This window comes from Cyprinodon tularosa, unplaced genomic scaffold (assembly GCF_016077235.1).
Source record: "Cyprinodon tularosa strain WSP-4 unplaced genomic scaffold, ASM1607723v1 ctg190, whole genome shotgun sequence".
NCBI classification, from domain to species: domain Eukaryota; kingdom Metazoa; phylum Chordata; class Actinopteri; order Cyprinodontiformes; family Cyprinodontidae; genus Cyprinodon; species Cyprinodon tularosa.
In genome coordinates, this window is record NW_024038679.1 from 650,900 (window position 1) to 675,152 (window position 24,253).

Below are 24,253 nucleotides of genomic sequence, written 5' to 3' on the forward strand. Positions count from 1 at the left end.
TTTTAACTCGATCTTACAGGCATGAGCACATCACCCCTGTTCTGGCTCCTCTCCCTGGGAGCTATAAAATTGATTTTAAAACAGTTTTTAAATGCTCAAACAGCCTTGCTTCACACTCTCTCTCAGACCCGCTTCAACCGTGTCATCCTTTACTGTCGATAAGGTCATCTAATCAGCTGCTCCTAGCTGTTCCAAGGTTGGGGCTAAATGTTAGAGGATATTTGGGTTTTTTGCTGTAGCAACAACAAAAAAACATGACTGTTAGGTTAATTGGCTTCTCTAAATTGTCCTTAGGTGAGTGAGTGCATGGTTGTTTGTATTCCTGTTTCTCTGTGTTGCCCTGCGACAGACTGGCAAATGTCTGAGATGTACGCCACCCCTCAATCATAGACTGCTGGAGATGGATGGATGGATGGATGGATGGATGGATGGATGGATGGATGGATGGATGGATGGATGGATGGGTGGATGGATGGATGGATGGATGGATGGATGGTGGATGGATGGAAGGATTGTGGATGGATGGATGGATGGATGGATGGATGGATGGATGGATGGATGGGTGGATGGATGGATGGATGGATGGATGGTGGATGGATAGATGGAAGGATTGTGGATGGATGGATGGATGGAAGGATGGATGGATGGATGGATGGATGGATGGATGGATGGATGGATGGATGGATGGATGGATGGATGGATGGATGGGTGGATGGATGGATGGATGGATGGATGGATGGTGGATGGATGGAAGGATTGTGGATGGATGGATGGATGGATGGATGGATGGATGGATGGATGGGTGGATGGATGGATGGATGGATGGATGGTGGATGGATAGATGGAAGGATTGTGGATGGATGGATGGATGGAAGGATGGATGGATGGATGGATGGATGGATGGATGGATGGGTGGATGGATGGATGGATGGATGGATGGATGGAAGGATGGTGGATGGATGGATGGTGGATGGATGGATGGATGGATGGATGGATGGTGGATGGATGGAAGGATTGTGGATGGATGGATGGATGGATGGATGGATGGATGGATGGAAGGATGGTGGATGGATGGATGGATGGATGGATGGATGGATGGATGGATGGAAGGATGGTGGATGGAAGGATGGATGGATGGATGGAAGGATTGTGGATGGATGGATGAATGGATTGTGGATGGATGGATGGATGGATGGATGGATGGATGGATGGATGGATGGATGGATGGATGGAACCCCCACAATGCTCCCTGGGCACCTCATAATGGCAGCTCACTGCTCCCCAAGGGGATGGCTTAAATGCAGAGAAGTAATTCCTCTGGGATTATTAGGGTATAGAAAAAAAATTATAATAATGTGATTATAGTGGAGTTACTTAGAGGAACTCCAGTTTTATAAATACGGGTTTATATCAGGATTTTGTTTTGTATTTATTTTTAATACTTACTAACTTCCAGGCAACATACTTTTATGTCTTTTGTTTTTTCATTTGAGATGGAAAGAATACAATGCCTAAGAATTAAATGATAAAGTAAATGATTAAGTAAAACGTTTTTTATTTTACACAACACTTGTACAGAAGTCAAAAAATTTGGGAAACACTGATTTACAAAATTATTTTGCGGGTCATTTTTTATGCTCAAGGAGGAGGGTGCAATTCTCTGTAATTTACCTGCAGCCTTTGTTTTTCCTTACAGTGCGCTTCACTAACTCACCCTACTCCGTCAACTGCTTGTTTTCAGTCACATTGTATTAGTTGTATTGATGCTTTTTCATTTGCTTTACCTCCAACAATATTTTCCATTGCTAGATAATGACTTCAGATAATTCTCAAAGCACAAAACATAACAGCACTTGGCATTTTCTGGTGGCCAAATGATTAGGGCATAGAGCTTGGAATCTAGAGGTTCTGAGTTCGACCTCCACTCCCACAGACTGCTACCTGGGTCCCTGAGCAAGACCCTTAACCCCACACTGCTCCCCAGGCGCCGCACAGTGGCAGCCCAGTGCTTCCCAAGGGGATTGGTTAAATGCAGAGTGTGAATTCCATTGCTCTGTACTTGTAACAGTGTAATGACAATAAAGGTTGGGAAAAAAATAAAAAATTCTGTGGCACTGCGCAGTAAGAAGCAAAGAGGAAGATATACTGCATGCATGGGCTCTACAGGCTGCAACGTGATGAAAAGGGATACAGGTGATCCGTTTTAGTGATAACAATAGATGGTGAATGGCGATCATCAATCACATACTTATTCTTGAAAATTGGCCCATTAGGATCGGTGGCTGATTGATCGGCCACCGATCCTAATGGTGGCCGATCTGTGGCCGATCGATGGCACACCACTAATCTGTTGTTTTTTAAATGCTTTATATAAATAAATTGGATTTAGATTTAGATCAGCCTAGGTACAATAGGAGCCTTGTTTTGTTCTTCCAGATGATTCATGGCTCATCTGTGTCTGTGAAGAGTGCAGAGTTACAGACAATCAGTTTTAAAGCATTCTGGTTCTGGAAGCTGGAGCCTGCAGGTCTACTTAACTTTCATCAGTCAAAAGAGTAACATTTCCTGGCCTGCAGGGAGAGTCATTCAGTTTTCCCCAATGCAACCTGGGTCAAAACCATGGGAAAAAGGGTAAGGGGCTCGGTCTCAAGCATCTATAACAAACACTGCAGGGGGTCTCAAAGGCCTGTTAAAGCCGTCCTTTTGGGAGTGTCTTGTTAGACTAAAGTCTGCACAGCAAAGTAAACCTGGATTTTGTTTTGTTTTCTGACTTTTTATGAAAGCTTGTATAATATCTCTTGATGCGTGTTTACCTGTTTTAAGTGTTGGTCTGTTTCTGACACTCCCTCACTTTGACTCCTTGCCTCAAACGTTTGATGAAACTGCATGGCAATACTACATTACATAGGGGACATTACATAGCGGACAGTGTCAGTATCAGTATTATCTTTGCACCACTTCACAACACTTCATTTTAAGGTACTTTACCCTGAAAGTTTAATCAGCTCATAACATAAGATTTGGTGAAATGTCTTGTATTTAAGGAAAATCAGCTTAATACAACAAGTCTTTCATTTTAAAGCATTCTGTTCTTTAAAAATAGCCACCTTCTGCCAAAGTTGACTGAGGTTCGAGGAAACAGAGACAGTCATACAAAAGTAACATAGAAGTACTGATCCATGAATACTTTCTACGTTAGAAAAGGTAACAGTAAACTAGCTCCACAAGTCCCTCTGTCTAATAAAAAAATAGATAAGCAGACGGGCTCCAAGCTGGTTTTTAATGTCAAGAAATGGAAGAGAGCCCATCTAGTTAGTCTGAGTAAAAGCTGAGCCGATATAGAGTATGTCTTGGTGAAAAACAGGACTAAGCACTGAAAAATGGACCCAATTATATTATCTACAACCAACGATATTGTTGGCAGCAGCCCAGCTGATAAGATGCCATTAAAGCCGAACAGAGCCAGGTCAGATGAAGCTACTACGATGAGAAAAAGAAGAGAAAAACATTAAGTTTGGGGTTGAATTAATAAATACTACAGAATTGGAGAACATTGGAAGAAGAAGCTGAATAATGAAAAGTGATCTCTATGTCCTCTAGCAGCAGAAGTCTATAGCAGCATAAAGAGATAGCTATGGTGTAACTTCAGCCACACTAACTATAAGCTTTGTCAAAAAGAGAAGTTTAATGCCCGGTTTCAAAAGCTGACAGGAAAGGTGTAATTTAACATACTTACAGCATCTAATTATGATTAATACTTGTCTCATTAAGAGTTTTGCAACTGATTTGCAGATGTGTTTATGTACATAGACTGTCATATCTGTTGAAACCATAACCGGATCCTGACATTAAAGGTGTTTGCTGATTTATTTTAAGACTTCACCTCCAGTGCTGTACCATCCTCTGCTTTTTCTCTCTGTGCTGCTTTGCTATTCTTAAACCTATAGAATAGCTTCATAGAGGCATAAAAAAAATGGGGAGAAAACAATCTACTTCTCTGCACCAATCAGAACAATTGTCGGTTGTTCTAGTGCAGCTGATTACTTTTTATAACCTAAATTGTGTGCAGCGTTATGGAAATAAGAAAAACTCGACCTGATTTCAGTCCTCACCTCTACTCCTTTCTTGATGTATTTTATTATTAATGTGATTTTTAAACCTTACCTCACTCCCTAAAGCTCACCTTAATAATATTTTTATCACCAATCATTTAAGACTTCACTCCAACCACCTCAGTTTCTCCATCTTTTACTGCTTCATCTGCCTCACTATTAAGTTAAATACTATCATTCTCCTAATAAAACATAATTGCATATAAGATCTAAAATAGCATCTGACATTTTGCTGAGGATGCTTACTATATGACCTTGTGATGTGTAAACATTATAAACACTGAAGTTATTCTTATAAAGAAAAGAAAGTCCTGCTGTTGCTTTGGCCTTTTCTGGAAGAACGCCAACAAATTTCAGCTCAACATTGAGAAGGTGTTCATCGTAGGACGACTCAAATGACAAATTTCTAAATAAAATTGTAAACTAACAAGTCGATATAAACCAGCCATATTCATGACAACAATAACTTCATACCGTTTAACTTATTTCAGAGGTCTCTGATTAGTAGGTGATGGCTCAGCATCTGCCCCACTTTCTAACACTCTTCAGATCAGCTAAAGGACAGGGCACATTTTTAATTTTTTAAAAAGTAAATTAGTCAACATTCACCCTTTTTTTCAGTTTTTTTCAACATTCAGCTGTCTGATGGCAGCAGGAAAGAAGCTGTTGCAGAATCGGCTGGACCTGCATTGAATGCCGAGAAGCCTCTTCCCAGAGGGGAGCAGGGAGAACAGTCCATGTTGGGGGTGTGAGGGGTCATTGATGTTATGGGCTCGGGACACGCAGCGCTGGGATGAAATGTCTTTAATGGAGGGAAGAGGAGCCCCCATGATCCTCACTGCTGTTCTCACCACTCTTCTCACCTTCTTCCAGTCTGAGGCGCTGCAGCCTTCACACCACACAGTGAGACAGCTGGTCAGAACGCTCTCTATGGTGCTTCTGTAGAAGGTGGTGAGGATGGGTGGGGGCAGGCGGGCTCTCCTCATCCTCCGCAGAAAGTGCTTCTGTGCCCTATTTTCCTGAAGTCCAAGATAATCTTCTTCGTCTTTTCCACGTTCAGGATCAGGCTGTTATCTCTGAACCAGTCCACCAGCTGCTCCTCTCTGTAGTTCTGGTCGTTGTTGTCTCTGATGAGGCCCACCGTGGTGTTGTCTGTAAACTTCACAATGTGATTGGTGGTGAACCTGGGGACGCAGTCATGTGTCATCAAGGTGAACAGTACGGGGCTCAGGAGGCAGCCCTGCGGGGAGTCTGTGCTTAAGGTGATGACATCAGAGTTTTTTTTGTCTGACCCGGACTAAGTGAGATCTGTTTGTGAAGAGTTCTAGAAGCCAATTGCAGAGGGGTGTGTAGCGACTATTGACCACCTTTTAATCACTCTTAGTATGAACGCACTTATAGAATGATGTCCAGACTGGGAGATAAGTTATGAGCATTTCCTTTTATTGAAGTCAGTTTGTAAATGAGCAAACAATCCGAGTGGTGGTCTTGTAAAACAAGTGAGATGGACAGGAAATTATGGAAAGTGCGGATATGGCAGAAAGAATTGTGTTCCAAACAAAGCTGTTAAAACCGTATCACCTCCTGTCCCAAACTCATCTGCCCTTTCACCTTTATAGCTTTCCCCTCCACACAGCCACCAGTGGCAGAGCAAAACACAGGTCAGTGTGTCAACTAGTGTTGCACCGATACCAATATCTGGCTGGGCCCCGATCCAGCACTAAAATGGTGGTATCGGAGAGTATCAACAAATAGGGCACCGATACCATTTTGAGAGCCAAAAGTTTATTGGTTTATTGTCACCCATTCCAGGTAGGCAATAAAAAGTTCTACTGGATTCACTTTGTATTAATCTTTTTCCTGCTTCACAAAGGTAGGCAGCAGCTTAACAAAGCCATGATGGCCATTATTTTACATCCAAGTAGTATGCAGTTCTTCATATATACACACAGACATCAATTTCAAACAGATGGTATCAGTATCGGCCAATACTGCACAGCCAGGTATCGCGTATCGGTATCAGCCAAAAAATGGGATCGTCGCAACATTAATGTCAACCGAAACAAAACACCAACAGCCAAACCAAATAAACCAGAAACAAACCAAACCTAAACACCAACAACTATAAATGTCTCCTTCAGGGGGTATTGAATCCCAGCTGTTCCAGTTTGCCCATCAGACGCTGTGGGATGATGGTGTTAAAAGCTGAACTGTAGTCCAGGAACATCATCCGCACATGGGTGTTCTTCTCCTCCAGGTGTGTTAGACTCAGGTGGAGAGCAGCAGAGATGGCGTCCTTAGTGGAGCGGTGTTGTCGGTAGGCGAACTGGAACGGGTCGAATTTTGGGGGGAGACTGGAGACGATGTGTTCTTTAACCAGCCTTTCGAAGCACTTCATCATGATTGGAGTCACTGTGACAGGCCGGTAGTCAGTGAGTGAGGTGACCTGTGCCCCAGGTCATCTCACTTATATATTCAAGCAGATGTATGAGTTCACGGTACAGCAGTTTGGATCCCGTAGTCATGGATACACAGTTATGCTAAATACGAAGCGGCACCTTCAGCTATATATAGCTAGAAATAACATGTATGAAATATATAAATAAAAAGATAATTGACATTTCATCCTTACAGGTTTCTCTTTGATAATCGTATACGTGTGTTTGTTATGCATTGATGGGATACTCCTTTTGTCGAGGTTGGTGTCTGTTTTTTTTTATTTTTTTTTTATTCTTTCTAATATTTTGTAGGTGTTGAAGCAGACTTCCAGGGGTTAGTCTGTATCTTTTCTCCATTATTCCTCTGCATCTCTCCCTCCCTTTCACTCTCTTTCTCTCTTCTTAATTGTTATCCCCTCTACCTTAGTCATCCTTTCTGTCTTTGCGTCCATTACATTTTTTCCCCCAAAGCCACTTCCAACAAAGTTTGATACACACTTAAAAAGTGGAACCTGATGTAGCCTTAACAGATCTGCGTTCACTTGTAAACACATCACATCAATTTTTGGTGCTATATTGGCAAACAGGACAGAACAACAAAACAAAAACAGATGCATAGAGCTTTATCTTATTGATTTTAGTTTGTAAAATACCTAAAGACTGTCTGTGTTCTTGTAAATTTAGTTTGTTGTGTTGCTCCATCACAGTATGTCAAAGTTAGTTTCTTTCTGCATCTCTTTATCTAATAACTAACACATGACAAAAGACCTTCACATGAAAAAAGTGCAGAGGAGCAGTTGAGTAGTTAAAAGCCCCGCTGCTTGGAGTGAAGTGAGCCTGAGGCCTGATGCTGCAGATGCTGTCAGAGTTCTATTTTAGGTTGCACGCTGTGCAGTCAGAGTTGTGTTGGCCCTGGTAATGAAGCTGCACAGGGAGCTTATGTCTGCTGTATATACAGCCACAGAACATGTGTAAGCTCATTTGTGATTTGGAGAACCTGAGAGGAACTCAGTGACAGGCTGAAAACCTCCATAGGATTCAACTATAATCAGTTTGGGAGCTTACCAAGTGTATGCATTAGCATTTGACATTAAATATCTCTGCAGAAACTTTTGGAGCTCCACGTGCGGCGAATTCTTCATGGGGTAACAGCTCCCTCTCACGACAGCGGCTCTTTCCTTCTATCTTCTGACCTCACTTCAAGTATTTTAAATCAACCGTTGGTCTTTATTTAAACTTTAAAAAAAAGTTTTTCCCCTGACTGATTTGTTTTGTTTTTACTTTTTTTTTGGTCATACTTCACAACTCCAGATGGTATGAGAAGACAAGCATGACCTAAGTAAATACAAATATTAGTTTGATATTACGTATAAAATTTATCTAAACCAACCTGGCTGTATTTGTGAAAAATACCACAATCCCAACCAAGGGTGTGACTTTGTGATGAAAGTTGACCTACAGTAACTTAACCTGAACGCTTTCACAATGAATAACAGCCGATTCTGATGCCAAAATAGATATATCATGCATCCCTAGAAATACAATTTCAATTCCGTCCATCCATCCAGAAAAATATGGATATACTGCATTTTAAATATACAGTAGCATAGGATATTTTTTTCTTGTAGGCTTTCTGGTAAACTTGGAGATATATTTTATTGGATGTTAAATATCCCAGTAAATCTGTTTCACCTTTAAATCTGCAGCTCTCCCTACTTCTCTCTGTGCTCAAAGATTTATGAACATCTTTACTAATGTAATGATGTCAGAAACAATATGAAAACATGTTAATTTTAACCTTTAACTGTGAGTAATGGTCCTCTGAGAAGCCAAGATTTTTTTAACTTGTAAAGAAGAACAAACTATGTTTTCTTAAGATTATTTTAGTAACTCCTATAAAGTTACAATCTGTTGCCATTTTTAGCTGAAAAACCTCCGTATGTTTAACAAACAGATTTTTCGGTGGCATGATCTAATTTTTTTTTAACTAACCCGTCTCCTAACTTTTACTTAAACATCAAAGTAGCTGCTGGTTAATGTTCACTGAGTGCTGCTGTGTGTATCTCCTCCAACCACGTAGCTACTTTGTATGCATTGAAATGCGACCGCAAATCAGATGTCTCAAAGCGACAGATCCGATGATGTCAGACTGAGATGCGAGATCTGCAAGAGAGGAAAAAAAACAGTGACTCAAAACGCTCTAAACACAGTTAGCTGCACCTAACCTCTGTTACCTGGTGGGGACATGTCCACACCAGTCCTTCAGAAAGTTACGTCTGTGATCCCAACCTTGTAAAACCAGAAAATAATCCTTTTAATGACATTTATACCAATTGACAGTGTTGTATAAAGTACCGAAATCTCGGAGTCAAGTAAAAGTATAAGTACCTCTCCAAAATATGACTTTAGTAAAAGTCCAAGTCACTGACTGAAATGTTACTTGAGTAAAAGTCTTAAAGTATCTAAAATGGCTTGTACTTAAGTATAAGAATTACTGTAAAAAGAGATGCAGTTTGAATTAAATTTTTTTACATTTTGGTAAACTTTGAAGGTTAAATTCACTTAAAATAATATACAAAACCAAGTGTTTTGTGAAACAGGCGTATCCTATTGGTGTTGATGAACAAGCCCAGGCAAGACCCGACTTTGTAGTCCGTAGGTGGGGTCAAAACACTTGCGTTTCTCTCGCTTTCTCGCTCGTTTTTTTGTTTTTTTTTATTTAGTAACTAAACCAAACATTGAAAATGTATCGGAGTAAAAGTATGCAATTAAGTTTGTAAATGTAGTGAAATAAAAGTGAAAGTTCTCAAAAAATGTATACTCTTGCAAAGTATAAAGTACTCCAAAATATACTTAAGTAGAGTAGTGAAGTATTTTTACTTTGTTACTATACAACACTGCCAATTAATATGCACTATCCCCATCCAGGTCTAATCACTGCTAAGATTTAGACTTAAGAACCTGTCTGACAACAGGAAGTAGGAAGAAAACTCTAAAAATCTGCAAATATGTAAGAAAAGGGGGAAAAAAAATATTTGACAACTATCACCCTGGGTACACTAAAGCCCTCAACACAAGGAATGCAATTTTTATCAGATCTGACACAAAATCATATACTACAAGGTTGTGGCATTTAGTGCTCATCGTCAGACAAGGGCAGCTTAACACCCGTCCCTCCTTATTATAATTTTTTTTTTATTCAACAAACTCCACAGATTGCTCTGTGAGAATCACCTCTCTTTGCAATAGGTAGCCTGTATAAACTGCCGTAGAGCCTTTGTTGCTGTGTTTTCCTTTCTTTAAACCTAGTTAATAATACAGTTTTTCCTATACATTAAAATCCTCTATCTGTTCTGATTTAAGAGCGTTCTGCACAGGCTGGACATAAAATGAAGCTTTGCTATCTAGATGTGCTGGCTTTTTTTATTTTATTTTTTTATTGACTATTATTAATCTGAGTCATTCAAATGTAGGAAACTGTCTCAATTCATGGGGCCCAGAGGCAAAAAGAAAAAATAATCTGCACATATCTGCTACCCTATGTGTAGTAGGAGTAGGAGTGTGACATGGGAAAAAACGGATTGGAGATTAAAATGTTAGAAGCGACCAGAGTGACCTGGGTAGCTGTTCTTCCATTTTCTTCAGCTTTTTCATACGACTTGGAAATAGGTTAGAGCCAAAAATTTTAGAAGTGTTCCCAGACCAGGTTTTTTGTGTTTTTTTCTTTATTAATCAATTTGTCTATGTATAAAGCACAATTTTAAATAGACCAAAGCACACAACATTCAAATAAAACAACAAACGAACATTAAAGGCCTATAAACTGCTGTTCCTCGCTAGCCTGACGCAGTCCTACTCAATTCTAGTCAGAATATGAGTCCGATACTGCTCCATAGAGCTGTGATTATGGGGCGTGTTTCGAACAAACCAGGAAAAAACATGCCTCTGCACTCAATTGGATAGAACTACAACCAATAAGAGCAACGGAGTGCGTGACGTATGTTAAGCCACGCATAGTTGTTGTCAACAAAAATCAAAGCGTGCAGTTGCACGCCTAGAATAAGATGAGCCATGATTGTGTTTCTCTGTTCCTCTTTTAAAATTAATTTGCTGTCGATATCTTCTAGAACAGACCTAATAGCAGAATCTACTCACCTCAACTCTCCAGCGGCAGCCATTGTTGTTGTCGCCCAAGCGCGCTTTGGTCACGTGGTTGATTACGTTACTGTTGATCATCTGTCCATCATCGTATAAAGCCCGCCCTGACAATTTGATTGGCCCGCCAGATATTGTGCGAGCATACTTGCGCTACTGTTGAGCAATGCCAGACCAAACTTCCCGACCTCAAACGTTGTGGGCGGGACTAAGTTCGGAATGGCACCCAGGCTAGTTCCTTGCAGCTGAAATGGAAAATGTTTTAGTCCAGGCCTCTATTGTTCTTCTGTTCATAAGAAAACTCATCATTCAAACTTACAACCCAGGAGAACGACGGCTGGATCTTTGTTTTGCATCTGACTTGAAAGGTTTTTAGCAAGATGGCCGTCCCTATAGAAAGCATCAGAGCTCCAACTAGAGGTTGGTATAGTTAAAGCTAGCAGAAGGGATTAAGACTCCTGGATGGGTGGCAAAATATCCTCATAAAAATGGGCTGAAGTTGGATTGCCTCAGATTCAAGCCTGTTTTATGGCACATTTAAAACACAAAGTTGATTCCAATCATTGCAGGCAGCAACTAGTTAATGCTGGTAGGGGGCTGACACTTTACACACAGAGCTACGTTGATTGATTAGACTTTTTTCCCTGATTAATACAGTAATTAATTCAAAACTTCATCACACTCATTTGTCTGATGTATGTTTTAAGAATTTAACATTTTATAAGGGGCAACACTGACCTCATGTCTGCTTATTTTAACTAAAATTCAGACATTTAAAAGTAACCATTTTGGTTGGTTGCATTTATATGTTAAAAAATAATAATAATCAGAGTTTTGTGGCCTGATTTTTAACCTTAACATAAAACTCTTCTAATTTCCCTTTTTTTTGTAGCAACCTTTCGTCCTCTCTCCACCTTCCCAATGAACTCAACATCTACGCTCCCTTTGCCTCCCGCCTTTGATCCCCAGGTCTCTGTAATACATTTTTAATGCTGTAATGATTATATGCTACTCCATCTGCAGGCATCCCGAGTGCACCAGGGAAAACAATGGATTTTTCTCCTCTGATGATTGGAGGAAACACCTTTCTGTCTGTCTCATTCAGAGTGGAAAAGGGCCTTCAAGGTCCCCCGAACCTTTAGATCTCACATCCAACCTGAGGCTCTCTCAGATCACCGTGTTGCAAACAGTAATTCCTATATATCCAGTTGCTGCTGTTGTTTGCTGCAGCTGAACTTCCATGTAGTTGTAAATTTGTCTGACTCTGCAGCGTGTAATGTCCCGGGTCAGAAAGCAGCTTTTGGTGAGGGGGAGCATCCGCTCCTTGTGAAAAGAACAAAGCTGATGTTCCTGAAACATATTTGTTTCCCTTTCAGGTCCAAGATGGGTTTGGACAAAGAACCAGGCTTAATTCACCTGGAAACCAGCATCTCTGAAGGACGTGAGTAATTGAATTCTGAATTAAGAACTCTATTTTCCTCATGCCTTTGTACTCTGTCGGAGGCATTGTGTTAAAGTGGGGAGCAATTGGAGGTTGTTTGGACAATCCTGCTGCAGGATAATGTACAGAGACAGCAGGAACAGCCATGACCCCGGTCCAGGGACCCCGAGTAACAACAGAGGGAGCAAGGATGAATATATCTGTAGAGCCTTTAAAGGCCAATGGTTTAGCTAATTTCTGGAATGATAGGTTTTAATTTATTTAATCCACATAAAGGAAGATTATGCTTTAGGGCTTTTATAGTAAAGCAATAGCTCTGCAAACACACTGTTTCTGCAAATTTATAATTTCAATACACACTACTTTATTGAGCTTTGTTGCATTTTTTTTTATCCTTAGTAGTAGTGAAATTATGTTGTTTTGTGACAAACTACTTTTGCTGAGATCCTTCATTTAGATCTGTTCCTCACATTCTTATCGGTTTATGTCAGGGGTTGGGTTTTAAAAATATCTACTCTGAAAAGTACCAATACTCAAACCCTTTATCACAACACAATACTCACTTGTCATGGTATCGATATGAAAGCAAACGTTTTTTATTAATTTTGCTATTGTTAAAGGCACATCGTTTGACTTTTGGCCACGAAACATGGATATAATAACAAATATATATGCCTGTAAACAAGGAGCAAAGTGTTAACTTACCAGTCTAATAATAAAGTTAGGAGAAGATAATCAGTTTTCAGGTTCTTCTTTCAGCCCGCTCTAACAAACTAACTCCTTTCCAGCATTGACTCTCTTTTCTCACACATGATCCCTTCACATTTTCTCTTTTTAGCCTCCTGAGAAGGTTTAAACTGTTTCATTGCCTCAGCCATGACCAGTAGTCAAGCAGGTGAAAAAAAATGGTAGAGCAAAAGCCTTATCACCGTGATGATATAAGAGCCTGTGTCCATATGTTCTTCCAGGTCACATGACCTGGCCAACGACAGATCATCAAATCCCAACTTACATCAGTATCAGTCAGTATTTCAAGAGGGGAGCCCAACTTGTAGCAATAATATAATCAGAGATGGGAAGTAACGAAGTACAAATACTTCGTTACTGTACTCAAGTAGATTTTTCTGATATTTTTACTTTACTTTACTACTTATTTTTATGGCGACTTTTTACTTCTACTCCTTACATTTTTACACAAATATCTGTACTTTATACTCCTTACATTTTAAAAAATTGGCTTGTTACTTTAGTTTTGAATCATTTCAATGGAGTTATCGTTATTATTTTTCATGTCATAAATACCAAATTCAATCTAATTGGATGGGAATCTACGTTGCATTTGACGCACCACTACAAGATGAATCGACAGATTCGGCGGTATTCATTCGCGGCAAATCATTGCAGCTTGGTGGCGGTGGCGTTAGCATAGTAGTATGGACGACGAGATGATTGAAAATGAACACAACGGAGATCTAGTCCTATTGGCAGACATCCATTTAAAAGGTAAGCAACGGCATGAAAAAAGTGGTTTCTACTTTTACTTTTATACTTTAAGTAAATTTACAAGCCTGTACTTTGTTACTTTTACTTGAGTAAAGAAGTTGAATCAGTACTTCCACTTTTACCAGCGTATTTTTTAACACAAGTATCTGTACTTTTACTCAAGTACCATCTCTGAATATAATACATATAATATAAAATGTAATGATAATGTCAAGCGTTGTATATTGGGTGGAGGAATGATTAAAAATAACTCATATGCGTCAATTCTTTAGGTTATAAAGTCTGCCGTGTGCCTTTAATTTTCGTTTTCGGGATTATTTTCTCATTAAAACAGAAAACCCTAAATTATTGTCTTCATATTGTTTACATAGGGGGGCATTTTTTTGCATTGTTTTTAACTAACATCAATAATTGTTTTGAGAAACCATGTTGAAGTAAACAATATTTACTTTGCCTTTAATTTCATATCGTTCAGGTTTAATTTTTTTCAGTTCTTTTTTTTTCAAATTTGTTTTATTAATTAGATTTTTTCCCAACAATATATATATATATATATATTTCTATTTTTTGTATTTTATTTTTTCTAATTTAGTTAGATTTATTTGGTATTAAAGTTTTTACAGATTTCATGTAAAAACTTTAATACAACATTCTGTTCATTCTGTTGTTTTTAAACTACATTTTTACTGATCACTTTCACAGGATGAAAGTTATGTAATTAAAATTACAAACTGATATTTGGATAAATATCTGCTTGCACATGCACAAATGAACTGATGCGACGGAACATGCTTCCGGTACAGATCGGGTAGTGATAGCAGCTAGTACTGTTGTTGTCTCCAGGCTAATAGCTGTTAGCAGTTAATTCCCAAAAGTTATAAAGGTTTAAATCAGTGCACAGTTGCAGGCGCACATGCTAGAAGAACAGAATCAACACGTGCATATAAAGCAAATTATGCTCGTATGATTATAGTTCTGACTTCATAGACACTCATTAAAATACTGGGAATATTGTTACTGTAATAATCATACTTCTTTTGAGACCTTTCTCTAAAATGTTCATAACCTGCCAACTTCCTCATGCATGTTTAGTTTCCACTGTAAACCATGCACAGCTAAGTAGTATAACTCAGATCATCATTGCTGAGTGTCTATTAAAGGAAGTCAACTGTGAGGCTCACAACTTCATTACTGTTATTTGTTGATATTCTTCATGCCAAATTAAACACTTATGCATATTTATAGTATCAGCAACTTCTTAGATGTGTGATTTTCTAACACTGAGATGTGTCATTCAAAATATTTTAAGCCTTTTTAGTTGGATAAAAGTGTAATCTGTCCCTGACTGGCATTATATCATGGAAACACATGATTTATAAATAGATAGGCCATAAACAAAAAGTTCTCCATGTTAACGCAGGGTTAATATTAACATTAATCAACATGTCAAATCTAATGGTTGTTTGTGTGAGAAATCAGTCTAGCAGCATGTCTGCCTCATCAGGCCTGAGGACACAGCAGGCAGGAATCTTTTCAGCTGAAGCACGGATCAAAGGTACACTTCAACGGATTTTGGTCTTACAGCAGAGGGAAATCTGACTTCTATTCCTGAATCACAGATGCTCCATCACCGCATCCTGTAATCTCTGTCTATTCCTCTGACATGCAGGTTTTAATCTTAGAAGTCTGGCCTAACTTAAACCACATTTATACAATGTATTTCATTTTGGATTACATAGGAAACCTTAGTTAAAAAACAAAAGAAAAAGTGGTATGCAGCTCATACCAATTCAATTCAATTCAGTTTATTTATATAGCGCCAAATTCACAACACATGTCATCTCAAGGCACTTTACAGTTCAACCAGATCATACAGTCAAATTGATACAAAGTTTTCTATCTAAGGAAAACCAGTTGATTGCATTGACTCATTGACTCAAATACAATCCCCCACACTAAGCATGCTTGTAGCGACAGTGGAGAGGAAAAACTCCCTTTTAACAGGAAGAAACCTCCAGCAGAACCAGGCTCAGTGTGAGCGGCCATCTGCCGAGGCCGACTGGGGTTCAAGGAGACAGAAGCAGAGATACAAAAAGCAGCTGTAAAAGGCGGCCCCGTCCAGGAAACACACAGCCAGGCAGACGAGCTCCAAGGCAGCTCCCATGCCAGAGGACGAAGAGAGCACATCCACTCAGTCACGGTCAGAGAAACAGGACCACACTGGAAAACCGGCCGATCTCCAACATCTATAAACAAGGGTGTTGATAGAAGCAGCACAGCTGATGTTTCTTTCCAGGATGACGTCACAGCCAAACAGGAACAGACAAGGCAAAGCTACTCTGAGGAAAAGCAGAGAGAGCAGAAGGTTAGAGATTGAACTAACAGATTCTGCAGAATAGGAGAACAGAGAGAGAATGAAGCAGAATGATGAAATGGGGGTCCCTATGTCCTCCAAAAGTCTAAGCCTATAGCAGCATAACTATAGAGATAGCTCAGGATAACCTGAGCCACCCTAACTATAAGCTTTATCAAAAAGGAAAGTTTTAAGCCTAGCCTTAAAAGTAGACAGGGTGTCTGCCTCACGGACTAAAACTGGTAGTTGGTTCCACAGGAGAGGAGCCTGATAACTAAAAGATCTGCCTCCCATTCTACTTTTAGAAATTCTAGGAACGATTAGTAAACCTGCAGATTGAGAGCGAAGTGCTCTGTTAGGAACATAAGGAACAATCAGATCTCTGATATAAGATGGAGCTTGGCCATTTAAGGCTTTATATGTGAGAAGGAGGATTTTAAATTCTATTCTTGATTTAACAGGAAGCCAATGAAGAGAAGCCAGGATAGGCGAGATATGATCTCTCTTTTTAATTTTCATTAGAACTCTGGCTGCAGCATTTTGGATCAGCTGAAGGCTTTTAACTACAGTTTGTGGACTTCCTGATAGTAAAGAATTACAATAGTCCAGCCTTGAAGTAACAAATGCATGGACTAGTTTCTCAGCATCACCCCTGGACAGGATATTTCTAATTTTTGTAATGTTGAAAGAAGGAAATTCTAGAAACCTCTTTGATGTGGGATTTAAATGACAGGTCCTGATCAAAAATAACACCAAGATTTTTTACTTTATTATCTGAAATCAGTTTAATCCCATCCAAATGAAGTGACTGGCTAATCAGTTTCTTTTTCAGAGACTCTGGTCCAAAGACTATAACTTCTGTTTTGTCTGCATTCAGGAGCAGAAAGTTAAGAGTCATCCAGGTTTTTATGTCTTCAAGACATGCCTGTAATCTATGTAATGGGTTAGCTTCATCTGGATTTATAGACAGATATAGCTGGGTATCATCAGCGTAACAGTGGAAATTAATCCCATGCTGTCTAATAATTCTACCAATTGGGAGCATGTATAAAGTAAAGAGAATTGGTCCTAGCACTGATCCCTGTGGTACTCCACAGGTAACCTTTGAGCGTGTTGAAGATCTATCATTAACATGAACAAACTGAATTCGATCAGATAGATAAGATTTAAACCAGTCTAGTGCTGTTCCTTTAATTCCAACAAAATATTCAAGTCTTTCTAAAAGAATATTATGGTCAACTGTATCAAATGCAGCACTAAGATCCAACAGGACGAGCACAGATACAAGTCCATTATCTGAGGCCATGAGAATATCATTAGTGACTTTCACCAGAGCTGTTTCAGTGCTATGATGAGCTCTAAAGCCAGACTGAAACTCTTCAAAAAGTTCATTATGGTGGAAGTGATCGCAAACTTATTTGGCAACTACTTTCTCAAGAATTTTGGATAAGAAAGGAAGATTGGATATAGGTCTATAATTGACCAAGTCATCTGGGTCAAGAGACGGTTTCTTAAGCAGAGGTTTAATTACAGCAACCTTAAAAGCTTTAGGTACATATCTCTGTAACAGAGATAGATTAATCACATCTAAAATGAAGGAGGAGATCAAAGGGAATACCTCCTTAAATAACCTGGTTGGAACTGGATCTAACATACAAGTTGAAGGCTTAGATGAAGACAATAATTTTGCTAATTCAGAGAGTTCAACTGGATCAAAGCAGTCTAAACCCGGTTCAGATTCCATGACTACCTCAGGTACAATCGCGGATAGAGGAGTGCTTATGATCTTATTTTTAATAAGATCAATCTTATTTATAAAGAATCCCATAAAATCATTGCTGCTAAGAGCAGGTGGAATGGACGGTTCAACAGAGCTATGGCTCTGGGTGAGTTTGGCAACTGTATTAAAAAGAAATCTAGGATTATTCTTATTCTCCTCTATTAATGAGGAGAAGTATGCTGCTCTTGCTTTACAAAGAGTCCTCTTATACAGCAGTAAACCATTTTTCCAGACTAGGAAGGACTCTCCCAGGCCTGTGGAGCGATATTTTCTCTCCAGTTTCCTAGCATTTTGCTTCAAAGTACGCAGCTCTGCATTAAACCAAGGAGCAAGCTTTCTATTTTTAACGGTTTTCATTTTCAAAGGAGCTGCGTTGTCTAAGGCAATACGCAGAGAACTAGCAACCCCATCAACAAAATCATCAACCTGTGAAGGGGAATAAGCTAAGCTTTTGCACTCTGCAGCACTGCTCAGTGACACAGATGAGAGAGAAAGTGAAGCAGATTCTTTAAAATTTATAACTGCACTATCTGATAAAGATCTACTAAAATTGAACCTTCTTTTGGGGGAGGAGAACTCTGTTAAAGTAATCCTGAAGGTTATTGGAAAGTGGTCAGAGAGGACAGGGTTGTGAGGAAATACTGTTATTTCTTCACATTCTATGCCGTATGTCAGCACAAGATCCAAAGTATGAAGATGAGAATGCGTGGGACTATTCACATTTTGAACAAAGCCAATAGTGTCTAAGATAGCATTAAAGGCTGCTCTTAAGCTATCGCCTTCAATGTCAGCATGGATGTTAAAATCTCCCACTATGATGACCCTGTCAGTATTTAATACCAAATCAGAAAGGAACTCTGAAAACTCATCTAAAAATTCAGAGTAAGGACCTGGTGGACGATACAAAGTTACAAAAAGAAGAGGTTTTCTTGCCTTGAAATTTGGATCAGGGAAATTAATGGTTAAATGTTCAAAAGAGTTGTAGGTATTAACTGTTTTGGGAGTAATCAGTAAGTCAGACTGGAAGATTGTTGCTACTCCTCCTCCTCGCCCAGAACTTCTGGGTATGTGAAAATTTAAATAGCTTGAAGGAGTTGCCTCATTTATGCTCACATAATCCTCTTGCTGCAGCCAGGTTTCAGTAAGGCAAAACAAGTCAATGTGATTATCACAAATCAAGTCATTAACTAGCAGACTTTTAGAGGAAAGCGATCTTATGTTAAACAGACCACATTTAATTGTTTTTACTTTTTCCCCAATTGAAGTTATTTTGATTTTAATTAGATTATCATGATTTACTCCTTTGGGAATCTTTGCTAATTTATTAGATTTTGGTCGTGGGCAAGACACTGTCTGGATGGAGTAAAGAGTGGGTAACAGTAGAGAAGCTGCAGAGATGTGTGTTAAACTACAACTCTGCTTCCTGGTCTGCACCCTGGGTGGTCAGGGTTTTGGAGGACTAATAAATGTGGCCAGATTCCTAGAAAGAAGAGCTGCACCATCCAAAGTGGGATGGATGCCGTCTCTCCGAATCAGACCAGGCTTTCCCCAAAAGGATTGCCAATTATTAATGTAGCCCACGTTGTTTTCAGGACACCACCTAGACAACCAGCGGTTGAATGACGACATGCGGCTAAACATGTCATCACTGGTCAGATCAGGGAGGGGACCAGAGAAAATTACGGAGTCCGACATTTTTTTGGCAAACTTACACACCGAAGCCACACTAATTTTAGTGACCTCCGATCGGCGTAACCGGGTGTCATTACCACCAGCGTGAATAACAATCTTACTGTATTTAACCTTATCCTTAGCCAGTAGTTTCAGGTAGGATTTGATGTCGCCCGTTCTGGCCCCCGGCAAACATTTGACTATGGTCCCTGGTGTCTCTAATGCCACGTTTCTGACTATGGAGCTGCCAATCACCAGAGTGGGCTTCTCAGTGGGTGTGTCACTGAGTGGGGAAAACCGGTTAGAAACGTGAACGGGTTGGTGGTGACCAGTGGGCAGAGATCCACGACTACGCTTTCTGCGTACAGTTACCCAATCGCCTGGCTGCTCAGGCACTTTTGGAGGACAGCTACGTGGGGGGCCTACTTTAACTCCTGGATGTTCAACAGCCTGAAGCCTGGATTCTAACTCTGACACCCTCGCCTCCAAAGCTACAAAAATACTACACTTATTACACATCCCATTATCACTAAAGGAGGCAGAGGAATTGAACATCTGACACAGAGAGCAGGAGAGAGGAGAGGAAGAAGGAAGAGTTGGAAAAGAGTCAAGGGAGGGAGAGAGAGAAGCCATAGCAATGCTAAGCTAGCGTTAGCCTAGGCTAGCTACTCCTTGCTATCAGAAATAAAACAGTGTGAAACTGACAAGTGCTCAGTAGAAAAGTGCAGCAGAAGGTGCTATGTTTTAAAGTAGTCAGTTAGAGTTACTTAGATACAGAGATATCACAGAGAAAATAACTTAACTTCAGATGGAGATCCTCTGAACAGCTGCACACTCAGTTAATCCAAACAGGAAGTGAACAGGTCCAAACAGGAAGCTCTGTTCAACAGATCTCTCAAGAGATCTACCATGACTTCATCTGGTCCAGTAAAGGTATTTCAGAATCCCAGACATGCATCTGGAGCGATTTAGGCTTCATAAATATTGGAGTTATTTTTGAGACTCTCTGTTTGAAACTCAGAAGGAAGTAGTTTGAAAAAAGTGGTGCTGTGCCAGCAATAGTTGACTTATGCAGACCACTAGCAATGCAGGCCATCTACTTCGTTGCTAAACCTAAAAATAAGCTTTAACACTTAAAGTTAAGCAATTTCGGTCCTTTATAAACTGCCCAACATAACACAGAAGTGACACAGTAAAAAAGTTTTTCTACTGATGTAAAAAACTAAAAGCCTGCTAAACATCTTGGTTCTAGACTGCACTTACCTCCAGTTCAGTATTTAAAATACTTTGATTCTTTAAAATATTAACGCTATATGCCCATAAAAAAAAGGAATAAGAAAAATTTTTTTGACCCTGATTAAATAAGGTTATTTACACCAAGTGTCCTTATAAAGTTTAGAAAATCCTTTTTAAGCCTAAATAACATTTCAGCACTGGGCGTAATGAGCAGATATAGAGACTTAGCGCCACCTGCTGGCCATACCAAAGAACAGATTAATAGTACAAGTCATTCACCTTACAATAATACAAAAGCAGAGATGGTGTGGTAGAAAAGCTATACAAAGGTTACTGGCATATACATTTAAAAAAAAATGTGTAAGAACATGACTTTGCACATTTGAACCTTAGCCGGATAAATCTATGATAAACATCTGAACTATAAATGTATTCTTTGTTGAGGATGTAATACATAGAAACCTTTATTCTGTTGGTGAAAACACATGAAGTCAGTGTGCGCATTGCCCTTTTCCTGTTAGCACTTAAGAGGTGACTTAATACTTTTTTAGCATTAAATTAGAAGCAAAAAACTGCAATAAATCAAAATTTGTTTAATTTTTCTTAAGAGTTTGACATTCGTAAAAAGGGTAAGATAATGTCCATACATATTTCTATGATTAAAAGTGTATAGACTTGATTTTACCGTAACTACGGCATATAACCATAATTTCTGCATTCCACGTTCCGATTTGTCCTTATTAGGCGCTGACACAATTATACAGGTATAATTATACAATAGGAGGCTCTTACAGTTCCAGTTTGCTTCATATGCTGCAGTCTTTTTTCAATAGTCAGGAGTTTTAAAACCAGATCTACATTTTGATACATTGTTTTTAAATTTGCTTTCAGGATTTTTGCAAAAAAAAATAAAATGCATCAAAGAGCAAGAATATAGAATAAATATATATTACAAGAATTTGGCGATACAATACATATTACAAAACTGTCGCAATATGATTTGCTGAGATCAATAGTGATGCAGTAACATAGATTATATATTGTGATTTTAATGAATACTTTATACCTAACGTGACCTTGTTTTTACTCTGCTGATGCAAAACGACTGAATAAGAGGATCTTAGGCTTTACACTGCCAACTAGTGGCTGGTGGTATAAGATAATAAAATGCATGTTTGTGCATAAATATTTTTCTTTTACGTTTAAGATTGATTCCATATTTTGAATCAATAATATTTAATGATATTTTTGATATATAGGTACTTTGAAACTATGTGATTATCTTCTAAAGAAAGATAGCAATATTTGACAGAATAATTTTTTGATTCAAATGATGTAACCAGTATTTGCTTGTTTCTGGGATCAATTGTAAAAGTTAGAATAACTAATGAAAGTGTCCCTCTTTCCTTTCTTGTTGTTGTTTGGGCCTGATATAGCAGAGGTGAGCTAGTCAAATTCAAACCCTACACAGAGTTACAGTCATGCAGCCAGAGACCATCACCATTGATCATGCCTGTATGGCTGAAGCCGACACATTTTTGGCAGCGGCCGGCGTTGTGGGACAGGCCGTGGGGCCGCAGAGCCATGATTGAAGGCAAAGAAAGCAATCGGCCTCTCAGTTCATCTGTCATCCCGCTCCTCTTTTACAGGGGCCACTTTACTGACACAAGTGATGCACAGGGCCGAAAGAGAGCACTTAGCTGTGGGTGAAGGCTGCCTTTCTTTATTGGCTAAAAACCATATCTGAAGCCACAGCCTGACATATTGGTGTGTATTTGTGTGTGTCTGTGTGTGTGCGAGAGCAGAGGCGCTTTATGTCACCTGCAAGCTGCAGAACTGCACAGACGCCAACAAGGGCAAACCGTTCCCCGGATACATTGACCCCAATTCCCTGGTGGTGCAGGATGAGTATGTGTTTGTCCAAGTAAGTAATCGTCCCGTTGGCTCAGTGAGAAATATTGTATAACTTTGTGTAGTTAGGGGAGAATTAACAGGGCATGTTTCGTTATTGTTTGTTGTAATAAGTTGTTTGTCGTGTTTCTGCCTGAAGGTGTCCACTGCAGGGAGGCCGGTCTACTATGTTTCTGCAAAACGAGACGTCTTTACCCCGATGAAGCTGCCAAAGTACACCCTGCCCAAGGTAACAAACACGCACCGTTTCATTACAGCTTAGATAAAATAAATGAACAGATACTCCTGAGACTTTGACCATTAAGAAGCAATTACACAGTCTTAGAAAGTGTAAGAACAAAATCTGTTCAGTAGTGCTGCAGTTTGGGGGAGTCATAAATTTAAAAGAGGAGGATATAAATGAGCTTCCGGCTCGTTTTGGATTCCTCGCTGCAGCTCCTTCAGCCAGAAGTATCTCTCGCTGTGTTTCCAGAATCGTTATTCGGCACTGCTTCACGTGTGCATGACCTCGCTTATCCCGTCCCTACTGACAATTAGACATGTTTTATTCAATCAGGCCCCATGCGCCAGGGTTGCTGCAGGCTGGCTGCAAGGTATTATTGGCACAGTCAGAGGTAGATGAAGCACACAACCAGACAGCACGAAGTCAGCTGAATAGTTTCTGCCCAGTAATTCTTACCGACTGGTAGTGATTGCTGCATCCTCCTAGTTAAAACACAGACGGCAGAACTGTTCAGATGACTGTGATTAACCCCAGCAGGAGCCCCGGAACAATAAGCATAATATAATAGTCTTTATGTTTATAATTAAAAACGCCTAAATTGTGCATTTTTACTGAAGGAACCAAGTTATGGTGCATATTTATTTTATACTTTTTTCTTGTCTGAGAACTCCGTTGTGCATCATTAGGTTAGAGGAAAACTGTGCAGACATGAAACAGAGAGTTAAGGAAACCCATTTCCACCACTTCAAAGTACAAAAAGCCTCATAGTATGTCATCATTGTGAGATTGGGTCAGAAATATGAGATTTGAAGTCATAAAAGTAATTGATACTGTACATATTATAGTTATGAGTTTAAATCTAATATTTATCACTTGTAAAGTCCAAATTCTGACTTAGAAAGTCAATTATCACTTAGTTTCTCATAATTATGACTGAATATTATACTTATGACTATAAATCTCAGAATAATCAAATCCAATTAGCCATTTTTTACATATGAATGGTTGAAATGGGCTTTTATAGAGAAACCTAGAGAGTGGGTTCTTTCTTACTTTTGAATTACTTGTGGGGAAAAAAGACTATGGAAAAACTGATTCTTTTTGTTTCTGTTCTATATCGAATGTTGGATCCATCTATCTATTCAGACAGAAAGTTTAAAGCAGAGTTATGTTTTAAAATAATATATCGAGTTTAGACATTTCCCAAAATGCTGCTTAATTCATCATCGGAACCTGGAGAGGATGAACCGATGACAGACGTACCAAGACACGGAGCTCCACTTGAACTAACAGGGAAAAAGCCAAAGCCATGTAAACAGACTGAATATTTAGTGCTTTATGCAGGTTTGTGCATTTAACATTATTTTTTGTGCTACTTTGTTTTGAAGATATTATTTTTAAATCTTGGACATCACCATGTTTTTTTGTAG

The 24,253-nt window shown here is 39.2% G+C and overlaps 1 protein-coding gene across 6 annotated transcripts in view; it reads left to right on the forward strand.

The window, feature by feature from the left end:
* LOC119782282 (VPS10 domain-containing receptor SorCS1) overlaps positions 1-24,253 on the forward strand; it is a 324,729-nt gene that overhangs the window by 227,220 nt on the left and 73,256 nt on the right. For all 6 annotated transcript variants that reach the window (XR_005280651.1, XR_005280652.1, XM_038283182.1 and 3 more), the window contains exons 6-8: positions 12,082-12,146; positions 22,495-22,613; positions 22,740-22,829. Coding sequence is in view for 4 of the 6 variants with exons in the window: in XM_038283182.1 (XP_038139110.1) it covers positions 12,082-12,146; positions 22,495-22,613; positions 22,740-22,829 (274 nt within the window). In the remaining 2 variants the exon portion in view is untranslated. The remainder of the gene's footprint in view (positions 1-12,081; positions 12,147-22,494; positions 22,614-22,739; positions 22,830-24,253) is intronic.